This window comes from Cyprinus carpio, chromosome A16 (genome assembly GCF_018340385.1).
Source record: "Cyprinus carpio isolate SPL01 chromosome A16, ASM1834038v1, whole genome shotgun sequence".
Taxonomy (NCBI): Eukaryota; Metazoa; Chordata; class Actinopteri; order Cypriniformes; family Cyprinidae; genus Cyprinus; species Cyprinus carpio.
This window is the reverse complement of record NC_056587.1, coordinates 22,984,856-23,009,151: the sequence shown is the minus strand read 5'-3', so window position 1 is coordinate 23,009,151 and position 24,296 is coordinate 22,984,856. Positions and strand designations below refer to the sequence as shown.

The following is a 24,296-nucleotide window of genomic DNA, read 5'->3' as shown; positions in this document are numbered from 1 at the left end:
TGCAGTCCAGATCCTTCACCCATAGAAAACATTTGGCACATCATAAAGAGGAAGATGTGACAAAGAAAAGACCTAAGACAGTTGAGCAACTAGAAGCCTGTGTTAGACAAGAATGGGACAACATTCCTATTCCTAAACTTGAGCAACTTGTCTCCTCAGTCCCCAGACGTTTTGCAGACTGTTATAAAAAGAAGAGGGGATGCCACACAGTGGTAAACATGGCCTTGTTCCCAACTTTTTAGAGATGTGTTGATGCCATGAAATTTAAAATCAACTTATTTTTCCCTTAAAATGATACATTTTCTCAGTTTAAACATTTGATATGTCATCTATGTTGTATTCTGAATAAAATATTGAAATTTGAAACTTCCACATTATTGCATTCTGTTTTTATTCACAATTTGTACAGTGTCCCAACTTTTTTGGAATCGGGTTTGTAAATAAAAATGAGAACTTCTGCTTTGGCAGCTAGCTGAAATTTTTATTTTGTTCCAGCTAACTTTTATTTTATTCCGAGTGATGAAATTGCTTTTATGGTTTTATTTTTAGTTAATGATAACCCCGATTCCCATTCATCTTGAAGCACACAGCGCATGCAGACGACATATTTTTGTTAAACTGCAGATTTTTTTATAGTTTGTCCTGTGATTTGGATTTTAACGTGATTAATTGTAACTCAGAGTTACAACAAAATCTCACCTAAAACGATGGCCAGCATCTGCGTGGCCTTCCTCTCCTTCTGCTGCGACAGTCTTCCTCTCGCTCTCTCCTTCGCTGCCGCTCCTTTCTCTCTGTCTGCGTTTCTGTCCCTCCATCCTTGGCGTCCGTGCGTGTTCTCCTGCGGAGCGGGACACGGAGCCACCGACACCGACAGGGAGATTTTAGCTCGTCCAGACGACTGCTGCTGCTGCGGAGGAGGAGGAGGAGGAAGAGGCTGATCTCTGTCCGGACTCAGAAAACACACGGGCTCCACGTCCACAGGATGAACCACGGCCTCCTTCACCAGCGTCTGCCACAGAGAACACACTGATTCACTCACACACACACACTCTCACACACACACACTCTCTCACTCTCTCACACACACACACACACACACACACACACACTCACACACACACACACACACACTCAGGACTGAACACGAGAAGGACTGCAGAGTTTTACCACTTTCTTTCGTTGTGGAGCAGCTGGAGGAGGCTTCAATATTAAAGTGCACAACTTCACATCTTCAGGATGAGTGCATTTATTCTGACAAACAAAAAAAAAAAGGAGAAACTATTGAAAGCATGAAAGCATATGAAATAGATTCATAAACGATTTATTCGTCTCTTAATTGTAATGTAGAAACATGCATTTTCTGTAAAGCTGGTTTGAAACCATTGTGAAGTGTTACAGGAATAAACAAGAAATAAATTGAATTCAGCAATTCTCTAAAAATAAAATAAAAATAATGCCCTACTGTAATAATAATAATAATCAATATTATTACAATAAATAAAGCCTTTTACAGAGTGGTGAATAAAAAATAAATAAAAAAAAAATAAAACTGAGGTCAGTAAGAATGTTTCTGAAAGAGTCTCTTCTGTTCACCAAGGATGCATTTATTTGATCAAAAGTACAGTTAAAATTGTGAAATATTATTAAAATGTAAAACAGCTGTTTTCTATGTGGATATCTGTTAAACTGTAATTTATTTCTGTGATGTGCAGCTGAATTTTTTAGCATCATTACTCCAGTCTTCAGTGTCACATGATCTTCAGAAATCATTCTAATATGATGATTTGCTGCTCAAGAAGCATTTCTGATTATTATCGATGTTGAAAACACTTGTGCTGCTGTATATTTTTGTGGAAACTGATGCATTTTATTTTTCAGGATTCACAGATGAATAGAAAGTTCAAAAGAACAGCATTTATTTGAAACAGAAATCTTTTGTAACATTATAAATGTCTTTACTCTCACTTTTGATCAATTTAATGCGTCCCTGATGAATAAAATAATTAATCTCTTTCCCAGCACACCTTGCGGGATCTCTGTGCATCTCTGGGCTCTGGATGGAGGCCGTGTCTGCGTGAAGGTGCGGTGCGTCTGCCTCGTCTGCGCAGCACCACGCAGATCTGCACATACACCAGCAGGGTCACGATGAAGGGCACGTAAAAGGAAGCGACAGACGAGTAAACCACGAAAGCAGGGTCGGCAAAACTGCAGTCTCTCCCCTCCTGACTGGCTGATTAGAGACAGAGAGAAGACGAGAGTGAACCTCACGCAAACTAACATGATTACATGAAAATATCTTCACCCTCAGACCTCTCAAGAGTTTGAGTTTGTTTCTTCATCAGGTTTGGAGAAATGTAGCATTGCATCAGTTGCTCTGCAGTGAATGGGTGCCGTCAGAATGAGAGTCTGATAAAAACATCACAATAATCCACAAGTGCATCTCCATTTAGAATGGCATGAAGCGGAGTGAATATGACAGAATGTTCAATCTTGAGTGAACAACATCTTTAGAAACGTCTAAACCTTGACTCAACGGTTGTTACTCACAATGGAAATGTCATGTTTGGTTGAACGCGGCATGTTAAATGTATTCGCTATTGTTTCAGTGCCTCATCCAGGTGCAGGCACAATCTGTGAAGGTCTCTGAACGCAAACGCGCGGATCCGCAGATGCACTCGAGCTGAAGAGGGTCTTGTTGTCGGATTATTCTGCCGTAGACACGTGGAGCGTCTGTCTTGTGGAAGAACGGGACTCTTCTACACACTGATGACTGCGAGCGCTCAGAGACACGAGCAAACATTAAATAAAGAGATGACGCTAGATTATGAGTGGCAGCATCTCAATACTGATGTGCTGCGATCGCTACACGTGACATAAACAATAACTAAACTCTACTACTTAAAGTTCTGCTTTATTTCAGTGAACAAGCGCGCTGGAGGGTAGAGCACTTTTCATAAATTACAAGAATTACAAGGAGATTTCCTGTAGGATGTCTCTGATATATCAGTTGTTCCTTGTAGACACCAATGAAACAAAAATAATTTTTAAATTCAGTTTTATTTTTTCTAAATTCAATTTTTTCCCCTTTTCATTTTTTTTTTTTTTTTTTTGATTTTCTGGAAATTTTAGTTATCAAACAGCATGTCTAATTAATTGAAACCATGAAGCATATACAATTTGACAACAATTTATTAAAAAAAAAATACAGTTTTAGGTCCTATTAAATAATTTTTTTTTATAAATCTTCTGGATTTTCTAGAAATATTAGTTATTAAAAAGCATGTCTAATTAATTGAAATCATTAAACTTATTTGACTTTAAAAACATTATTTTTTTCTAAATTCCATTTGATAGTTTTCCCAAAGTCTATGTTTTCAGTTTTCATTTTTCTGGATTCTGCTTTAATGGTTGAATTAAATTTTGATGATAAAAACAAATTGAATTAATAAACATTTAACAATTTAGTAATTTATTACTATTTAGTTTTACAGTACTAGAGCCCTGAGATTAAATTATATTTATTATCAAAAACGGTGACAACCAAATGAAGGCATAAAAATTTCATTAAATTAACGAAACTTTTAAAATGTAATCAAATGAAAACTAACACCCCTTTTTTAATCAAACTTAGCATTTTACTGTTAAAATTAAAATATGGAAAAAATAACAATAATACTTTACAATTTTAATCACATTATTATTACTATTATTATTATTACTCTGACAAGCACAATTTACTATACAAGAGTAACACATTTTTTTCATAATTTCTTCAAATTAAACCAAAGTCTATGTTCTCATTTTTAATTTTTCTGGATTCCACTTTAATTGTTTAATTAAATTTGGTTGATAAAAAATCATGTCTAATGAATTTAATTAATAAACATTTAATAATTTAGTAATTTATTACAATTTATTTTTTACAATAATAGAGCCCTAAGATATTTTTTTTTTTTTTTTTTTTTTAAATCTGTGTTGTCTGTTTTACTTTTTCTGGATTTATAACTTAATACAAATGTATTATCAAAAATGGTGACAACCAAATAAAGGCATAAAAAACATTAAATTAATTAAAATGTTATCAAAAATTAATTGTTTTAATTTTTATATTAAAATACTGAGCGTTTTATTGTTATAATTATTTTAAGTAAAATAAATTTTAATAATACTTTACAATAAAATAAAGTTTTAATCTCATTATTTTTCTTTAAGAAGCACATTTTACTACACAAGAGCAACATATTTTTGTCATAATTTCTTCAAATTAAACCAAACTTTTATTTTGGCAGGTTGTAGTGAACATCTTTTAATTTCCGTGTGTATTTGACAACAGTTTTTCCCAAAATAAATGGTGAAATGCTGATGAAGTGACTCTCAGAGCAGCTCTGGAGATGAACTTCATGTGTTCATATAGAGACAGCAATGAATCGAGCTGAAGCACAAAACCTTCGGACCGTTCCCGCTCTCCGATCCATCCGTAATGACTCCCGCTGAGCTAAACAGACGTGTTTCGGGATCGCCTGGAGGATGTGATGTTTGGAGGGATACTGGGATTTGCTCTTATTCCCAAATCCTTGCATGTAATCATATATGAGAGCTGGTCTTCAGAGCTTTAACACAAAGGAGAAACACGCACATCTCCTGGAGTGTGATAATTATGCACGGAGGGAAACCTCATTACGACTGCAGGAATCCAGCCACGTCCCTCTGGATGGAGATCAGCACTAAAGTTCACTGTTCTGCTTCAGCCGATGAACGTGCTCATATTGAACCGCTGCTGTGTGTTAGAGACTCGGCTTTGAGCTTCTCAAGGTCACACGGGTTTGGAGCATCGTTAGGGTCTATTAACTCTGCAAAGCCTGACATGTGAAATAATAGTCAGAAAAATATTTTTTTTAAAATGGAAGAGTTTAGTGAAACTCTAGACAAAATATTTTTTTTAAATCTAATAAATTTTGCATATTTTTAGTGATTATCATATTTGAGCCATCAGGCTTTTATGGCTCATGTAGTCTAATATCGTGAGAATATAGAAGAAAAAAAAAGACGTATTCAGAGACTCAAACTTAGCAAAATATGAATTTGGTGCAGATTCTGATTTTTATATGATGCTTGTGATGTAAATCAATGAGATCTTTCTAACAGTGCAGCAGATACTGTATACTAGTAGCAGATATATGAGTCTGTGCTCTATATCTCCAGTAATAAGATGAGATGTAAATGATCCAAACATATACTGCAGTGATGGAGAGATGAAGAAATAAAGGCTCCTCAGAAGATGTGAGATGTTCTGGAGGCTTGTGAAGATCATTCCTCCGCTGAGGAACAGTGAAAGTAAAGCTTCTGGAAACAAACGCTCCTCAAAAGATCCTGATGATCAGATTTGAGACTCTAAAAACATGATTGATGGAGAATCAAGTAAGCTGAACTGCTTCAGTCCAGTAAGAGTTCATCTGGAGATATTACTGCAGTTATTCTGACCTTTACTTGATCAAAATCACTCCAGATCTGACACCAGAAGCAGCAGCTGAAGCTGATTACACTAAAAGAGCTTTGACTGGATAAAACACTCTGAACTATCACTCAGAGACAGAAGACATGAGGAGATTGAGTGTGACAGTGAGTTTTGATGATGTTGATCATTTAGAGGCCTCAGAAATTAGAGAAATTATACAGTACTAGTCATGAGGTCCAGGTGAGTGTGTGTACCTGTGTTGTTGAGTCCGAACAGCAGCGGGCAGGAGATGGCGAAGGACAGGAACCAGACGACGGCGATCATCAGAGCCACGCGTCTTCTGGAGCTGTAGCGTGTGTTGTAGAGTAACGGCATGGCCACAGCTGTGTACCTGCACATCAACACACGTCACACGCTTAGATGAAGAATTACTGACGCCACACATACAATACTACACCACAGTACTACACCACAGTACTACACCACAGTACTACACCACAGTACTACACCACAGTACTACAGTGATGACAGACAAGGAGGATAGAATGAGTGGAATAATAGTTTACTACTCTCTCAATACCAAGTGCACACTACTGTTTTTTTTACTACTCTCTCAATACCAAGTGCATGCAGTAATAAACAATACAAGCAGTGATCAATTGCAAGTTAATGTTTTTGTTTTTTGAAGTTGTAGTAATTGAAAATGATTAGAATTTGTTGTTTGTTGATCTTGTTTTTATATTGAGGGTGGTGGTAATCCAGAAAATAAAAAATAAAGCTTTTAAGCATTCTTAATCAAATTTTTGAAAAAAAAATAAAATAAAAATAGAAATAATCAAAAAATGTAAAAAAAATCAAATATTTGTTTATATATATATAAAATATACAAACATTTGTTTATATATATATATATATATTACTTCTATCAAATTTGGAAAATAAAAATAATAATACTCCAGAAAATAAAAAATAAGTTATTTTGCATTCTTAATCAAATTTGGAAAAAAATATATAATATATATATTTTTTAAATATTTTTTTTTTTTTTTTTTTTATATATATATCTATATATATTTATATTTTATTTGGAATTTGGAAATTATAATTATTCAGATAATTAAGAAAATAAAAATTTGTATTTTTAATTATTATTAAATAAAAAATAGAAATAATCAAAAAATAGAAAACGTATAGAAATAATAATTTCTATATTTTTAAAAATTTGATTAAAATTCTCTCTCTGTATATTTATTATTTTAATATATATTTAATACTATTATATTTTATATACAGTTTTATATATATATCTATTATATATATATATATATATATATATATATATATCTATATAAAATAAATAAAAATAATTAAACAAAATATTTTTATTTGTATACTTTTTTTAGACAGTTTGTTCAAGTAATCAGTCAAAATAGAAATGTTGCAGTTGATGTAACTCCATTTATCAAAAAAAAAAAATAAATAAATAAATAAACATATTAAATATTAATAACAAGTTTTATTTAAAATTGTTTTGGGCGCTCTGATCAAGTAATGAGTTCAAGTAACTTCGTTCGAGATGATCAGTCGTGTGTTGTGTTGGTCAATCTGTGCGAATCAATAACATCGATCAGAATGGAGGAAACACACAGAGGTCACTCCTCTCAGATAACAACTGAAAGTCTGCTGTATGATCAATAGAAACTGATTGATTTATTGAGACGCTTGAGAAGTTTTAAAGGTCGTGCAGAACATGAACGACCCATCATTCAGATTCAGAAAGCATGTCAAAAGTCAAAAACGAAACCGCTTTTGAATAGGAACAACTACACAATTTCCATTTAGAAGAGAAATGAATTGGTTGGACTTGAATAAGACGAGTCAGTGTGTTCTCAGGTACAGTAATGATGCGTTACGCTTACATAACGGCTGAAATCATCCACCATGTGAGAGTCGAAGCACTTAACGTGCAGCTCGTTATGCATGCTCCTCGACTTTCCAGCGCGGGTTTAATGAGGAGCAGCATTCGCTAAAATTCCCCACAAGCGTATGGTAAAAAGTGCAGGGTTTATAATTCATTGTATGATTTGTATTTCATGATCTCATTTGCTTGGATTTAATTTAATGGAGTGATTTTAAACCAAAGATAAATTCAGGTCAAGCGAAGCTCCAAACAAACGCTGAGGCAAAACAGATTAGGATTGCTCAGATGTTAATGGGCCGGACGGGTCACCTGTCGATGCTGATGGCACACAGGTTGAGGATGCTGGCGGTGCACATCATGACGTCCAGCGTGAGCAGAATATCACAGTGGATCCGACTGAACCTCCATTCACCCACAACCTGCACACATTAGAGGAATCAGCACAGAACCTGAACACACTCTGGCCATGGACCGGCCAATCAGAGAGCAGGAGACCCTATGATTGACATGTGAAGTGACCAATCACAGTTGGTTTTGTTCTTATATAAGGCCATGGGATTTCTATAATGCGGAAAAAGCACACGGAATCACGTAAACAAGACATAAAAGTCATAAAAATGAGCCTTTGTTTTCAATGCATCAAAACAAAAGTTCGGCTTAACTTGAGAAAATAGGAATAAAAATATATTACTATTCTACAGCAGAATGTACTTTTCAAATAATAATAAAAATTGCACTTTTATGCCATAAAAATATATTACTATTCTACATATTTTTTTTCATTTGCATTTGATTACATTTTAAAAGACTAATAAAAATTGCACTTTTATGCCAACAAATACAAAATAAAAATTATTTTTTCATTTTCATTAAATTGTTTATTTATTAAAGAAATATAAATTTGTATTAAAAAGAATTTGTTGGGGGGGGGGGGTATTCCTCTTATTGTTAACTTTTTTTCATAAATGAATAAATTAGACATGATTAGACATGATTTTGTATTTTTAAAATGGTTTTAATAAACCATTCAAAATAGAATTAAACCATCAAAATGTTATCATAAAAAAAACAGAATTTTGGAAAAAAATGTAAGTTTCAAAACCATCAAAATAGAATTCTGAAAAAATGTAATCTTAAAAAAATTGATTTTGGAATTTAGAAAAGATAAAATGGGAAAAAAATTAAATCCAGAAAAATTAAAAGAGAAAACCCCAATTTACTGGGAAAAAAAAAAATCATAGGGCTCTAAAAATGAATAAGTGTTAAATTGTATAAGTTGCATAATTTCAATTAATTAAACTTACTTTCTGATTACAAAAATTACATTTAATAATTATACATGGAATCCAGTAAAAAAATAATTTTGTGTGTGTGTGGGGGGGGGGGGGATCCAGAAAAAATTACAACTGAAAGCACAGCATTTGAGAAAAAGATTAAATAATTTGGGAATGTAAAAATTTAATTTTTTTAAAAAAAATTAAGTAACCGTTAAAATGGAATCCAGAAAAACTGAAATGAAAGAAAAAAGAGAATCCAGAAAAAAAAAGGTAGAGGAAAAAAAACAGCATTTGGGAAAAAAGAAAACAATTAGGGATTAACACAGGGCTCTACTTCTGTGTTTATCAGGGCTGCGACTACATTTAATTACCAATAAAGCTGACCAATCACGACGTCCACTGACCTCCAGATAGACGCCCCAGGGCATCACCAGCGTGGCCAGGAGCAGGTCGGACACGGCCAGGGACACGATCAGGTAATTGGTGGTGGTCTGCAGCGCTTTCTCTCGGGACACAGCCACACACACCAACACGTTCCCAAACACCACGCAAAAAATCAGCAACACCAGCAACACGGCGTAGAAGTTATACGGAGGAGACGAGGGAGACGGAGACACCGAGCAGTTCGTCTGCGGGAGAAACGAGGACAGAGACGGAGACGAGTCTGGGGTGGGAGAAGCGATGGAGACGCTGTCTTCAGTCACGTTCAGAAGAGGCATTATGAAGCTCCTCTGGGCACCTGAGAAGACGTGGAATTAAAACAATTAATGCTGAAAATTACAATTCTTTAAGCATTTTGTACTGGTCACAATAGGATATTTCCATGAGCACGAGCTGTTGGAGAAACACAAACATCCAATCGAGCCCCTTTATTATTAATATATAAGACAGATCCAGAGTTAATATAACTAAACCCTTAAAAAAAAAATTGTTACTTGAAATAAATAAAAAAAATAAATTTTATATATATATATATATATATATATATATATATATATATATATAAAAAATAAAAATTAAAGAATAAAATAAATATAAAATATAAAGTTAACTTAAACAAAAAACATAAAAAAAGGTTTAATTTACATAAAATTTAACAGGAAAAAAAAAAAACTTAATCAAAGGTCAATTTGATCCACTCCATTATAAATATGAGGCAGAACCAGGGTTATTATAGTTAACTAACACTAAATTCATAAAAATAAAAATATATATTATTATTACTTCAAATGTAATACCATTAAAAAATATATTAATAGATAAAGCATATAATTTATATAGTAATTATATAATAATATAATCATTATATATTGTTATTATATATAAAGCAGAACCAATTTATGTAATTATAGTTTCTTTAATTATAGTTAAAGAAAACTAAAACCATAAAAAAATTGTATATGAATTAAAAAAACAAAATAACAAACTTAATATATAAAAGGTCAATTTGATTGACTTCATTATTATTAATATATAAGACAAAACCAGGGTTATTATAGTTAACTAAAACATTTCTAATTCTTATTTAGTTTAATAAAATAATTAAAACTAATTTAAACAAATAATTGAACAAAAATCATTAAAAAAAAATTACCAAAACTTTAACTAAAATTAAAGTGAAAATAGAAAATCTAATTCAAAATATTATCAAAACTATAATAGTAAATCAATGGTTTAGGGATGTAACGATTAACCGCGAGCTGGTTGAAAATTGACTAAGATACGTGACGATTCAAATCGGTTGAGATGCTAAACAAATCGTGATTCATTTAGGGGTAGGAGTTTATATGAATGCATGTCTGAGGGGAACTTACTGTCTTTAGAAAAGTTTAGATGGTATTTTTTATTTTCATCTTGCCTCTGTATAAAACATATTAAAGTTCATAAGTGCAGCTGCTTTGTTTACAGCGTAACCAAGGAAAACACGTTAAGCTCCACCTGCTGCGGTGTTCATAAGTTGCTTTGTTTACAGCGGTAACCAAGGAAACGCTTTAAGCTCCACCTGCTGCGGTGTTTGTTTAGTGCTCTGTTTACGGGGGTAACCAAGGAAACGCTTTAAGTGCCACCTGCTGCGGTTTTCATAAGTGCTTTGTTTACAGCGGTAACCAAGGAAACACTTTTAGCTCCACCTGCTGCAGTGTTCATAAAGTGCTTTTGTTTACTAGCGTAACCAAGGAAAACGCTTTAAGCTCCACCTGCTGCGGTGTTCATAAGTGCTCTTGTTTACCGGCGGTAACCAAGGAAACGCTTTAAGCTCCACCTGCTGCGGTGTTCATAAGTGCTTTGTTTACCAGCGGTAACCAAGGAAACGCTTTAAGCTCCACCTGCTGCAGTGGTGTTCATAAGTGCTCTGTTTACGGCGGTAACCAAGGAAACGCATTAAAGCTCCACCTGCTGCGGTGTTCATAAGTGCTTTGTTTACGGCGGTAACCAAGGAAACGCTTTAAGCTCCACCTGCTGCGGTGTTCATAAGTGCTTTGTTTACGGCGGATGTAACCAAGGAAACGCTTTAAGCTCCACCTGCTGCGGTGTTCATAAGTGCTCTGTTTACAGCGGTAACCAAGGAAACGCTTTAAGCTCCACCTGCTGCGGTGTTCATAAGTGCTTTGTTTACGGCGGTAACCAAGGAAACGCTTTAAGCTCCACCTGCTGCGGTGTTCATAAGTGCTTTGTTTACAGCGGTAAACCAAGGAAACGCCATTAAGCTCCACCTGCTGCGGTGTTCATAAGTGCTCTGTTTACAGCGGTAACCAAGGAAAACGCTTTAAGCTCCACCTGCTGCGGTGTTCATAAGTGCTCTGTATTACAGCGGTAACCAAGGAAACGCTTTAAGCTCCACCTGCTGGCGGTGTTCATAAGTGCTTTGTTTACAGCGGTAACCAAGGAAACACTTTAAAGCTCCACCTGCTGCGGTGTTCATAAGTGCTTGTTTACAGCGGTAACCAAGGAAACGCTTTAAAGCTCCACCTGCTGCGGTGTTCATAAGTGCTCTGTTTTACAGCGGTAACCAAGGAAACACTTTAAGCTCCACCTGCTGCAGTGTTCATAAGTGCTTTGTTTACGGCGGGTAACCGAGGAAACACTGTAAGCTCCACCTGCTGGCAGAGAGTGAATCTGCGTCTCGTTCAGCTCGTCTGCTGTTTTTGTTTCATAAAGATATTTTTATGTATAGTTTCACAAAAACTGAAGTCAAAACTATTCTGTTTTTGCTTCAAATTTCTAAATTATACAATCTAATTTAGATTAAAAACTGCTCATGTTGCATGTGTTCAGCATCTTTGTTTGGATCATGATGAAAATGCAGTGGTTGCCTCTAATTTTAAATGGAAAGAGCACAGACAAAGCCTTATTTTGTTTATATGAAGAGATTTATTTTATTTGTGTTATTTATTTAATTTGGGGCTTGTTTTAAAATTTCAGTTTAGTTTTGTTATTTACATTTACATTATATAGAAATTTTGTCATTTAGCAGATGCTTTTATGCAAAGCGACTTGCAAATGAAGACAACTGAAGCAATCAAAACCAACAGAAGAGCAATAATATGCAAGTGCTATATTAATATATAGAGTGTTATATTTCAATTTCACAAAGAAACGTGCAGCATTATGTCCTAGCAGTAATAAAAGGACACATTTAATTTATAATTTGTCGTAAAAAAATCGTAAATCGAATCGAATTGTGAGTTGAGTGAATCGTTACATCCCTATTAATGAAACTAAAGCAACATTGAGCAACGTCTCTTTTAAATTAAAGAACTGGTTAATTGTAGTTAACAGCATTATATGACATGTTTTCTGCATTTACTATTTCCCATTGAACGGCATGTCATAACATCACTGGAGAAAAACAACATTCTTTCAAGCTGCAACCATTTGTTTTTAAGTTTGAAAAGCATGAACAGTCAATGCTATTTCTGTTAAATCTTTTACCAGCGCACACACATGATCAGGCCTTCAGTGTATGTAAGCACAACTTCTCATTACTTGCGATTTTGCAAGCACTTCAGTGAAAGTGGCGCCCAGCGCAGGACTAATTGCATTGGCGAGCCGCTCTCTGGTGGCATCAAGAGCTTCGCTCAAGGGAACGAATGTGACACTACAAGCAAGGTAAAGCCGGCACGACTGCAGCTACATGCAGAACAGTCACGCATGAGTCACGTAACGCCAGGGTTTTTTAATTAACAGTCTATTGAAATTATTGAATAAACACATAGCCGCCTTGGAAGCCCTTGATCGCATATGATAACAACCTGTGAAGGTTTTTCATGCACTGTTCAGCTCACAGTCCTCAAAAAAAAAACTTAAGTGTAAAAAAGTTTCAAAATAACAGTTTTTTTATATGCTCAGAAAATACTGCAGTGTTCAATGTACTGATTGATTCAAGCATTGGGGTCAAATTGATCCACACTCGATTTTTCAAATTGTTTAAAATACTGGTTAAATTATTTATTTTGTCTTGAAATTTGGCAAAATATTTCTCATTTAGAGTCATGAATGTGCATGTAAAGTTTCGACACATCAATGTGTTTTGGAAAGGCTGTATAAAAAATGTAAATGTAGTAAAAGTAGTTACTACTTTTACGTTGTGGTCAATTTGACACACTTGATTTTCAAAGTGCTCGAAATACCAGTTAAACTATTTATTTCTTCTTGAAATTTGGTGAATATGTTTTATCTAGAGTCATGAATGTGCATGAAAAATTTTGACACATAGATGTGTTTTGGAAAGGCTGTGCAAAATATGATACAACTTTTGTGTTGGGATCAATTTAACACACACTTGATTTACAAAGTGCTCAAAATACTGGTGAAACTATTGACTTCTACTTGAAATTTGGTGTATATTTTCTATTTAGGGTCATGAATGTGCATGCAAAGTTTTGACACACAGATGCATTTTGGAAAGACTTTACAAGAATTGTTGTCAAGCAACTTTTGTGTTGGGTCAATTTGACCCACACTCAATTTTCAAACTTCTTGAAAAGCTGGTTAAACTATTAATTTCTTCTTGATATTTGGTGTATATTTTCTATTTAGGGTCATGAATGTGCATGCACAATTCTGAAACATTGATGTGTTTTGGTTGTGCAAAAACTTGTAACAAATTTTGATACAATTTTTGTGTTTGGGTCAAACAGACCCCCAAATGTTTTTCACACAATTTAGCCAAACATCAACACTTTGAAAAACACTAAATAGGGTAAAGAAGATAATTTTTTTTTTTTTTTGTAGCTTGTCAAACACAAAAAATTAAATGCATGAGAATTTATTAAATTTAGTTTAATAAAGACACAAATTTTACTCAAAATTGAGATAGCTCTTCTGATTTATCCAATGAAAATGTACTGTTTTCGTTGTCTAGTTGGGTTTTCACGGTCAAAAAATCTGTTGAATCTGTTTGTTAGTATTTTGGATATCAATTACTAGACTGTTGTAGCACTGAAAAAAAAAAGTTTAGAAACCTATATTTCACCCTCACAGGTGTTTGGGGGGATAAACAAAAGGGAAGAGGAAGCAAAAATAGCAATAAATACTGTACTAGTTACATCAAGCACAAATATTGTAAGATACTATTTATACTTGTAGTTACTGGCAGGTCAGTGTACAAATAGTCACTACAAGTAGTCATGACAAAAAAAAATAAAATACAAGAGTGTCTGAGCAGTTCATTTTAACATAAAATAAAATACGTGGGCCACGTTAAAATATATGGACACACTGACCCCTAACGTAACAGAAATAACACAAAAATAGAAGGGAATTATTACATTTCTTAATATTTTTTTGTCTCTGATAAGCGAGAGTAAAGTAGAGCTTTTTTCTGATTTTACACAAATCTTTAGTGTTTTTTCATAGTTCTGTGCTGATTTTGTCAAATAGCGAGGAAACTAATGACGGCCCATGACACAGAGGGGGAAGCAGTCATTTCATTTAAACAAATTATGCAAAACGAGACTGCAGCCGTGAGGCAGTGAAGCGGACGCTCCGACCCTAATTAAAGGGAAAGCGGCACTCTTTCCAAAGGGAATCGGTTCTCGTCCCCACGTCTGTTAATCAGGAATCACTCAAGACAATACGCACTGATGAGAGCCCTCGTATCTGTATTAAATCTGAGCGCTGATGAATCTGTCATTACATTGACACAAACACTGATCGCTGATGAGAAAAGTGATAATTAAGTATTAGCTAATGAATGTATGCTCTCCAAAAATTAATAGGTCTGCGTGCGGTTCCATTCTGCAGTGGAATAATTGCTTCCTAATCTAATAATCACCTCCATCTCTTGAAATGTCTGCAGCTGATGATCAGTTTTAATCGCTACGTCTCCACTCAATCTCACAGCTGTCTCATGAAAACATGTCACACTGCACTTAGAACCAGAAAAAGAAGAAATAATAAGAAATTTGCACTTGCTCAGCAATGGATGCTCTGGAGTGAATGGGTGCCGTCATTATGACCAGGAATGCGCATTCAGAAAGCGTTCACACTTTCCCATTGACCTTAATTATCCTAAAACAGGCTGCGATATGAACATATTCTTGACAGGTTTCATGAGATTCGGGTTTGAGGGGTTCGTTGCTCGTGGAGCTCACATGAATCTTTTACGGTGGCCGGTAATAAAGGATCTCATCTGCTGCAGCTCGTTCTCAGTGCCTCGACGGCTTCATTAACCACCGCAGAGCTCAGATTCAGATCCATATTTTAAGCAGTTCTCTTGAACAACAAAGAGCTTAATAGATACTTGAACATATGAATGTGTGTAGTTGTAACTATATAAACTGTATGACACATAATGTGTCTTGAAAATAGAAGCAGAAAATAAAAAATACACATGCATTTTCTTATAACTGCGCCAGAGATGATTGCATGCATGAGTACAACAGAAGTGAGCACACAATAGGAATCCTGGAGTCATTGTTGCATTGAAAATGAGCAGCTTTTCAAGCTACGCTCGCACTGTTTGAATTTAATGTGACATGTTTTTGTTTTGTTGTTAGGGTGACTACCCATGTGACCAGGGACGCACATGCATAAACACATACAAATCTACAAATGTTATTAGAGCACCAGACACATGCATAAACACATACAAAAGCGTTTTCTTTTGCTTAGGAAATTTGCATAATCTCAAGACAAACGGACTGCAAATGTAAATGGGGGAATGGGGAAAAAAGACACAAAAGGTGCGAAAAGCTGAACAAAGAGAAATTTAAACATGGAAAAAACAGTTTATATATATATATATATAATATAAATATATATATATATTTAAATGATATATATATATATTTTTTTTTTTAAGAGAAACGCTAAGTGTTAAATTGGATAAGTTGCATCATTGCAACTTATTAAACTTACTTTCTGATTACAAAAATTACATTTAATAATTATACATGGAATCCAGTAAAAAAATAATTTGTGTGTGTGTGTGGGGGGGGGGGGATCCAGAAAAAATTACAACTGAAAGCACAGCATTTGAGAAAAAGATTAAATAATTTGGGAATGTAAAAATTTAATTTTTTTAAAAAAAATTAAGTAAACCGTGAATTCTAGTAAAACGGAATCCAGAAAAACTGAAATGAAAGAAAAAAGAGAATCCAGAAAAAAAAAGGTAGAGGAAAAAAAACAGCATTTGGGAAAAAAGAAAACAATTAGGGATTACACAGGGCTCTACTTCTGTGTTTATCAGGGCTGCGACTACATTTAATTACCAATAAAGCTGACCAATCACGACGTCCACTGACCTCCAGATAGACGCCCCAGGGCATCACCAGCGTGGCCAGGAGCAGGTCGGACACGGCCAGGGACACGATCAGGTAATTGGTGGTGGTCTGCAGCGCTTTCTCTCGGGACACAGCCACACACACCAACACGTTCCCAAACACCACGCAAAAAATCAGCAACACAAGCAACACGGCGTAGAAGTTATACGAGGAGACGAGGGAGACGGAGGACACCGAGCAGTTCGTCTGCGGGAGAAACGAGGACAGAGACGGAGACGAGTCTGGGGTGGGAGAAGCGATGGAGACGCTGTCTTCAGTCACGTTCAGAAGAGGCATTATGAAGCTCCTCTGGCACCTGAGAAGACGTGGAATTAAAACATTAATGCTGAAAATTACAATTCTTTAAGCATTTTGTACTGGTCACAATAGGATATTTCCATGAGCACGAGCTGTTGGAGAAACACAAACATCCAATCGAGCCACTTTATTATTAGTATATAAGACAGATCCAGGGTTAATATAACTAAATCCTTAAAAAAAAAAATTGTTACTTGAAATAAATAAAAATAAATTATATATATATATATATATATTATATATATATATATGATATATATATATATATATTATATTAATTAATTTATATATAAATATATATAAATTAAAGAATATTATAGATTTAAATTATTATGTTATATTAAGTTAACTTAAACAATTTAATTTACATAAAATTTAACAGGAAAAAAAAAAAACTTAATCAAAGGTCAATTTGATCCACTCCATTATAAATATGAGGCAGAACCAGGGTTATTATAGTTAACTAACACTAAATTCATAAAAATAAAAAATATGTATTATTATTGCTTCAAATGTAATACCATTAAAAAATATATTAATAGATAAAGCATATAATTATATAGTAATTATATAATAATATAATCATTATATATTATTATTATATAAAGCAGAACCAATTATAGTTTCTTTAATTATAGTTAAAGAAAACTAAAACCATAAAAAAATTGTATAAAAATACTGAAATAAAAAAACAAAATAACAAACTTAATATATAAAAGGTCAATTTGATTGACTTCATTATTATTAATATATAAGACAAAACCAGGGTTATTAACTAAAACATTTCTAATTCTTATTTAGTTTAATAAAATAATTCAAACAAATAATTGAACAAAAATCATAAAAAAATCACCAAAACTTTAACTAAAATTAAAGTGAAAATAGAAAATCTAATTCAAAATATTATCAAAACTATAATAGTAAATCAATGGTTAGGGATGTAACAATTAACCGCGAGATGGTTGAAAATCAATTAAAATATGTGACAATTCAAAACGGTTGAGATGCTAACAAATTGCGATTCATTTAGGGGCTGGAGTTTATATGAATGTACTGTATGTCTGAGGGGAACTTACTGTCTTTAGAAAAGTTTTGATTTGTTTAGTATTTTTTCTTTTCATCTTGTCTCTGTATAAAACATATTAAAGTTCATAAGTGCAGCGCTGCTTTGTTTACAGCGGTAACCAAGGAAACGCTTAAAGCTCCACCTGCTGCAGTGTTCATAAGTGCTTTGTTGACAGCGGTAACCAAGGAAACGCTTTAAGCTCCACCTGCTGCAGTGTTTACAGCGGTAAAATGCTTTACGGTGCCCCTTTGTTCATAAGTGCGGTAACCAACGAAACGCTTTTAAGCTCCACCTGCTGGCAGAGAGTGAATCTGCGTCTCGTTCAGCTCGTCTGCTGTTTCTGTTTCATAAAGATTTTTTTATGCATAGTTTCACAAAACTGAAGTCAAACTATTCTGTTTTTTCTTCAAATTTCGAAATAATACAATCTAATTTAGATTAAAAACTGCTCATGTTGCATGTATTCAGCATCTTTGTTTGGATCATGATTAAAATGCAGTGGTTGCCTCTAATTTTAAATGGAAAGAGCACAGACAAAGCCTTATTTTGTTTATATGAATAGATTTCTTTTATTTGTGTAACTTATTTATTTTATTTGGGGCTTGTTTCAAAATTTCAGTTTAGTTTTGTTATTTACATTTACATTATATTTCAATTTTGTTATTTAGCAGACGCTTTTATCCAAAGCCACTTACAAAATAGGACAATAGAAGCAATCAAAACCAACAAAAGAGCAATAATATGCTCAATAAAAGTGCTATATTAGTATATTATTATAGTGTTATATTTCAATTTCACAAAGAAACGTGCAGCATTTTGTCCTAGCAGTAATAAAAAGACAAATTTCATTTATAATTTGTCGTAAAAAAATCATAAATCGAATCGAATTGTGAGTTGAGTGAATCGTTACATCCCTATTAATGAAACTAAAGCAACATTGAGCACGTCTCTTTTAAATTAAAGAACTGGTTAATTGTAATTAACAGCATTATATGACATGTTTTCTGCATTTACTATTTCCCATTGAAAAGCATGTCATAACATCACTGGAGAAAAACAACATTCTTTCAAGCTGCAACCATTTATTTTAAGTTTGAAAAGCATGAACAGTCAATGCTATTTCTGTTAAATCTTTTACCAGCGCACACACATGATCAGGCCTTCAGTGTATGTAAGCACAACTTCTCATTACTTGCCATTTTGCAAGCACTTCAGTGAAAGTGGCGCCCAGCGCAGGACTAATTGCATTGGCGAGCCGCTCTGGTGGCATCAAGAGCTTCGCTCAAGGGAACGAATGTGACACTACAAGCAAGGTAAAGCCGGCACGACTGCAGCTACATGCAGAACAGTCACGCATGAGTCACGTAACGCCAGGGTTTTTAATTAACAGTCTATTGAAATTATTGAATAAACACATAGCCGCCTTGGAAGCCCTTGATCGCATATGATAACAACCTGTGAAGGTTTTTCATGCACTGTTCAGCTCACAGTCCTCTAAAAACTTAAGTGTAAAAAAGTTTTAAAATAACAGTTTTTATATGCTCAGAAAATACTCCAGTGTTCAATGTACTGATTGATTCAAGCGTTGGGGTCAAATTGATCCACACTTTTCAAAGTTTAAAATACTGGTTAAATTATTTATTTTGTTTTGAAATTTGGCAAATATTTCTCATTTAGAGTCATGAATGTGCATGTAAAGTTTCGACACATCAATGTGTTTTGGAAAGGCTGTATAAAAAATGTAAATGTAGTAAAAGTAGTTAATTTTTTTTATGTAATGGTGTATAAAATATTCTTGATTTTCATAGTTTTTGGTATACTAGTTAAACTATTTATTTCTTCTTGAAATTTGGTGAATATGTGTTTTATCTAGAGTCATGAATGTGCATGAAAAATTTTGACACATAGATGGTGTTTTGGAAAGGCTGTGCAAAATATGATACAACTTTTGTGTTGGGATCAATTTAACACACACTTGATTTACAAAGTGCTCAAAATACTGGTGAAACTATTGACTTCTACTTGAAATTTGGTGTATATTTTCTATTTAGGGTCATGAATGTGCATGCAAAGTTTTGACACACAGATGCATTTTGGAAAGACTTTACAAGAATTGTTGCAACTTTTGTGTTGGGTCAATTTGACCCACACTCAATTTTCAAACTGCTTGAAAAGCTGGTTAAACTATTAATTTCTTCTTGATATTTGGTGTATATTTTCTATTTAGGGTCATGAATGTGCATGCACAATTCTGAAACATTGATGTGTTTTGGTTGTGCAAAAACTTGTAACAAATGTTGATACAATTTTTGTGTTGGGGTCAAACAGACCCCCAAATGGTTTTCACACAATTAGCCAAACATCAACACTTTGAAAAACACTAAATAGGGTAAAGAAGATAATTTTTTTTTTTTTGTAGCTTGTCAAACACAAAAAATTAAATGCATGAGAATTTATTAAATTTAGTTTAATAAAGACACAAATTTTACTCAAAATTGAGATAACTCTTCTGATTTATCCAATGAAAATGTACTGTTTCGTTGTCTAGTTGGGTTTCACAGTCAAAAAAATCTGTTGAATCTGTTTGTTAGTATTTTGGATATCAATTACTAGACTGTTGTCTGTTTCGTTGTCTAGTTGGGTTTCACATATTTCACCCTCACAGGGGTTTGGGGGGGGGATAAACAAAAGGGAAGAGGAAGCAAAATAGCAATAAATACTGTACTAGTTACATCAAGCACAAATATTGTAAGATACTATTTATACTTGTAGTTACTGGCAGGTCAGTGTACAAATAGTCACTACAAGTAGTCATGACAAAAAAAAATAAAATACAAGAGTGTCTGAGCAGTTCATTTTAACATAAAATAAAATACGTGGGCCACGTTAAAATATATGGGACACACTGACCCCTAACGTAACAGAAATAACACAAAAATAGAAGGGAATTATTACATCTCTTAAATATTTTTTTTGTCTCTGATAAGCGAGAGTATAGTTTTTCTGATTTTACACAAATCTTTAGTGTTTTTCATAGTGCTGATTTTTGTCAAATAGCGAGGAAACTACTGATGGCCCATGACACAGAAGGGAAGCAGTTCATTTAAACAAATTATGCAAACGAGACTGCAGCCGTGAGGCAGTGAAGCGGACGCTCCGACCCTAATTAAAGGGAAAGCGGCACTCTTTCCAAAGGGAATCGGTTCTCGTCCCCACGTCTGTTAATCAGGAATCACTCAAGACAATACGCACTGATGAGAGCCCTCGTATCTGTATTAAATCTGAGCGCTGATGAATCTGTCATTACATTGACACAAACACTGATCGCTGATGAGAAAGTGATAATTAAGTATTAGCTAATGAATGTATGCGCTCCAGAAATTAATAGCTCTGCGTGCCGTTCCATTCTGCAGTGGAATAATTGCTTCCTAATCTAATAATCACCTCCATCTCTTGAAATGTCTGCAGCTGATGATCAGTTTTAATCGCTACGTCTCCACTCAATCTCACAGCTGTCTCATGAAAACATGTCACACTGCACTTAGAACCAGAAAAAGAAGAAATAATAAGAGAAATTTGCACTTGCTCAGCAATGGATGCTCTGGAGTGAATGGGTGCCGTCATTATGACCAGGAATGCGCATTCAGAAAGCGTTCACACTTTCCCATTGACCTTAATGATCCTAAAACAGGCTGCAATATGAACATATTCTTGACAGGTTTCATGAGATTCGGGGTTTGAGGGGTTCGTTGCTCGTGGAGCTCACATGAATCTTTTACGGTGGCCGGTAATAAGGATCTCATCTGCTGCAGCTCGTTCTCAGTGCCTCGACGGCTTCATTAACCACCGCAGAGCTCAGATTCAGATCCATATTTTAGCAGTTCTCTTGAACAACAAAGAGCTTAATAGATACTTGAACATATGAATGTGTGTAGTTGTAACTATATAAACTGTATGACACATAATGTGTCTTGAAATAGAAGCAGAAAATAAAAAATACACATGCATTTTCTTATAACTGCGCCAGAGATGATTGCATGCATGAGTACAACAGAAGTGAGCACACAATAGGAATCCTGGAGTCATTGTTGCATTGAAAATGAGCAGCTTTTCAAGCTACGCTCGCACTGTTTGAATTTAATGTGACATGTTTTTGTTTTGTTGTTAGGTGACGACCCATGTGACCAGGGACGCGATTAGGGCCATGGGGATATAATAATGTCATAAGAGATCTAGAAATGTGTTAAAGAGCCAAAGAGGGAAGCGTTTTCTTTTGCTTAGGAAATTTGCATAATCTCAAGACAAACAGGACTGCAAATGTAAAATGGGGAAAAAGACACAAAAGGTGCAAAAGCCTGAACAAAGAGAAATTTAAACATGGAAATAAACAGTTTATATATATATATAATATAATATATATATATATATATATATATATATATATATATATATTTTTTTTTTTTTTTAAGAGAAACGCTATTCCTGATAGCACATGTACATCACGGAGACGTCTATTTGACGTCTGCATTACATCTTCAAGACGTATCTTTCCGAGCGTTTGTTCATCTGCAATACGTCTAGAGGACGTTTCCTATCAAATGTCAAAAAGACCTTTAGAAGATGTCTTTAAGATGTTTGTGATTTAGAATGAATGTAAAACTGACATCTTAAAGATGTTTGTACACAGCAGATGCTTTCCAGACGAAGCGATCTTTAACGGACGTACGTTACGTGTGCTGTCTGGGATGGGTTCACAAACTTCTTCGCTAATTCTATGTGACTAATCAACTGTATGTAACTGATTCTCACACGAATCTACAGATTTTCTTCTTTCATTCAAGCTTAAGATGCTCCTTGGAGACATTGTCACATCCACCATGAGTTTTAATTTAACCTTTTAAATAAAAAATGAAATATCATTAATAATGAAAACCTTTGTATTAAATGACAAACATTTAAAGCAGAAGAATTTCCATTAGTGATCTCAAGACATTACATGGTTTTTCAGTACAACGTAAATTTTCTATGACTTAATATAAATAATTAATGTGCAATATGAAGAAAAAAAGATCATCCAGAGCAGCTTCAGTTAATCTACATCCATAATATAATGTCTTAATGTATGTCAAATATATAATATTTATAATTTAGAAATTACCAACATGCAAAACAAGTGCTAGGAAAAAAAAAAGTAATTTAATGCCCAAAGTTATTGAGATACAGACCTTGTGACAACTCGCTGAGGTAAAGTGTTTAGAACGAATGTGGAAAAATAACTTACTGTCATTCAGCAGGAGCTTCTCGCGCATCCCGACAGCGCTACCACGAAACGTTAGAAAATTCGTTCATATTAATGGAGAAGTAGAATAAAGATGTGACTGAAGCTGCAGATGATGCACCCGATCTCCGCTCATTTTCGCGCGCTCTGTTCCTCACAGGCGCGCGCCTCCTCCTCCCTCAGACGCTCCCGCTCATTATCCATCTGATTTATATTCGTTTACATTAACAGTTATTATCGCCATAAAATAAACTAAAAAGACACTTCTAAAATAAAGCACATAACTCAAGCAGGATTATTCTCCTCGTGACGTGACGAGCGGCTGGTAAAAACTAATAACGTTGCTTTATTTGCACAGATGGTCCGTTCAAATCAAAAGAAACCGTTTACGTTTTGTTTGTTTTAAATGTATTATTGGATGAGCTGCGGTTAGAGCCGTTGATAAACGCGCACGTGACCGCACAGTTTAAATTAACGCGCCAAATTGCTTTCCAACCGAATTAACGGTCACCAGAAGAGTACACCTTTGAAAGGCGAATAAAATAGCGTATAGATTAGCTGGATATTAAAGATAAAGAGAAAGATACACGGATATATAAAGGTACAGAGAAAAGGATCATACAGAGGTGCATATTCCTACTTTATGTGTAACTTTAATAACTGTAAAGACTTTTTTTTTTCTTTTTTTTTACAGGTATCGGAGAATAAAAGGCCGAAGCATGTGCTGATGCAGGTGAGTTTATGTAATTCAGAGACAAAACCGATTGATAAGCTCAGGAAAATTAACACTTGAGTGAAGGACAAGAGAATATCTCAACAAAAACACTAAGAAAGACTGAGGGGACAAAGTCAATCCACTGTTATTCTGTGAGAAAGACGTCGGTCGTGATGAGATAGACACTTGTGAGAGACAGATTTCTTTAACGAGGGATAGAAATTAGAGACACATCTAGCTCAAAAAAAATAAAGAAGTTAAGATTAGTTTGAGGAAGAGAAAATGACTCAAGGACAGTCTATTCTGTACGAATTCGGAATTCTCTTTGAATAATCCCTGCTGAAATATAAAACCTAATTAGGTGGTTTTCTGCAACAGACACCAAACTAGTTAAGATGGTTTAGATTCATGGTTTTGGAAACCGGTCAGCTGGTTTAAACCAACGAAGATCAGCATGAGGTATGAAGCTTTTGAATTGTTAGATGAAAACAGAACAGAACTAG

At 34.3% G+C, this 24,296-nt stretch overlaps 1 protein-coding gene across 1 annotated transcript in view; it reads right to left on the bottom strand.

Annotated features, from left to right (window-relative positions):
* Positions 1-24,276, bottom strand: part of LOC109051041 (D(2) dopamine receptor A-like) — a 30,784-nt gene extending 6,508 nt beyond the window's left edge. The window contains exons 1-7 of the mRNA XM_042773288.1: positions 23,082-24,276; positions 9,058-9,392; positions 7,686-7,795; positions 5,710-5,846; positions 2,025-2,230; positions 1,168-1,251; positions 700-1,009 (exon numbers count right to left, since the gene is read on the bottom strand). Coding sequence (XP_042629222.1) covers positions 700-1,009; positions 1,168-1,251; positions 2,025-2,230; positions 5,710-5,846; positions 7,686-7,795; positions 9,058-9,392; positions 23,082-23,109 — 1,210 coding nt within the window. The 5' untranslated portion in view covers positions 23,110-24,276. The remainder of the gene's footprint in view (positions 1-699; positions 1,010-1,167; positions 1,252-2,024; positions 2,231-5,709; positions 5,847-7,685; positions 7,796-9,057; positions 9,393-23,081) is intronic.
* Positions 24,277-24,296: the final 20 nt, after the last annotated feature.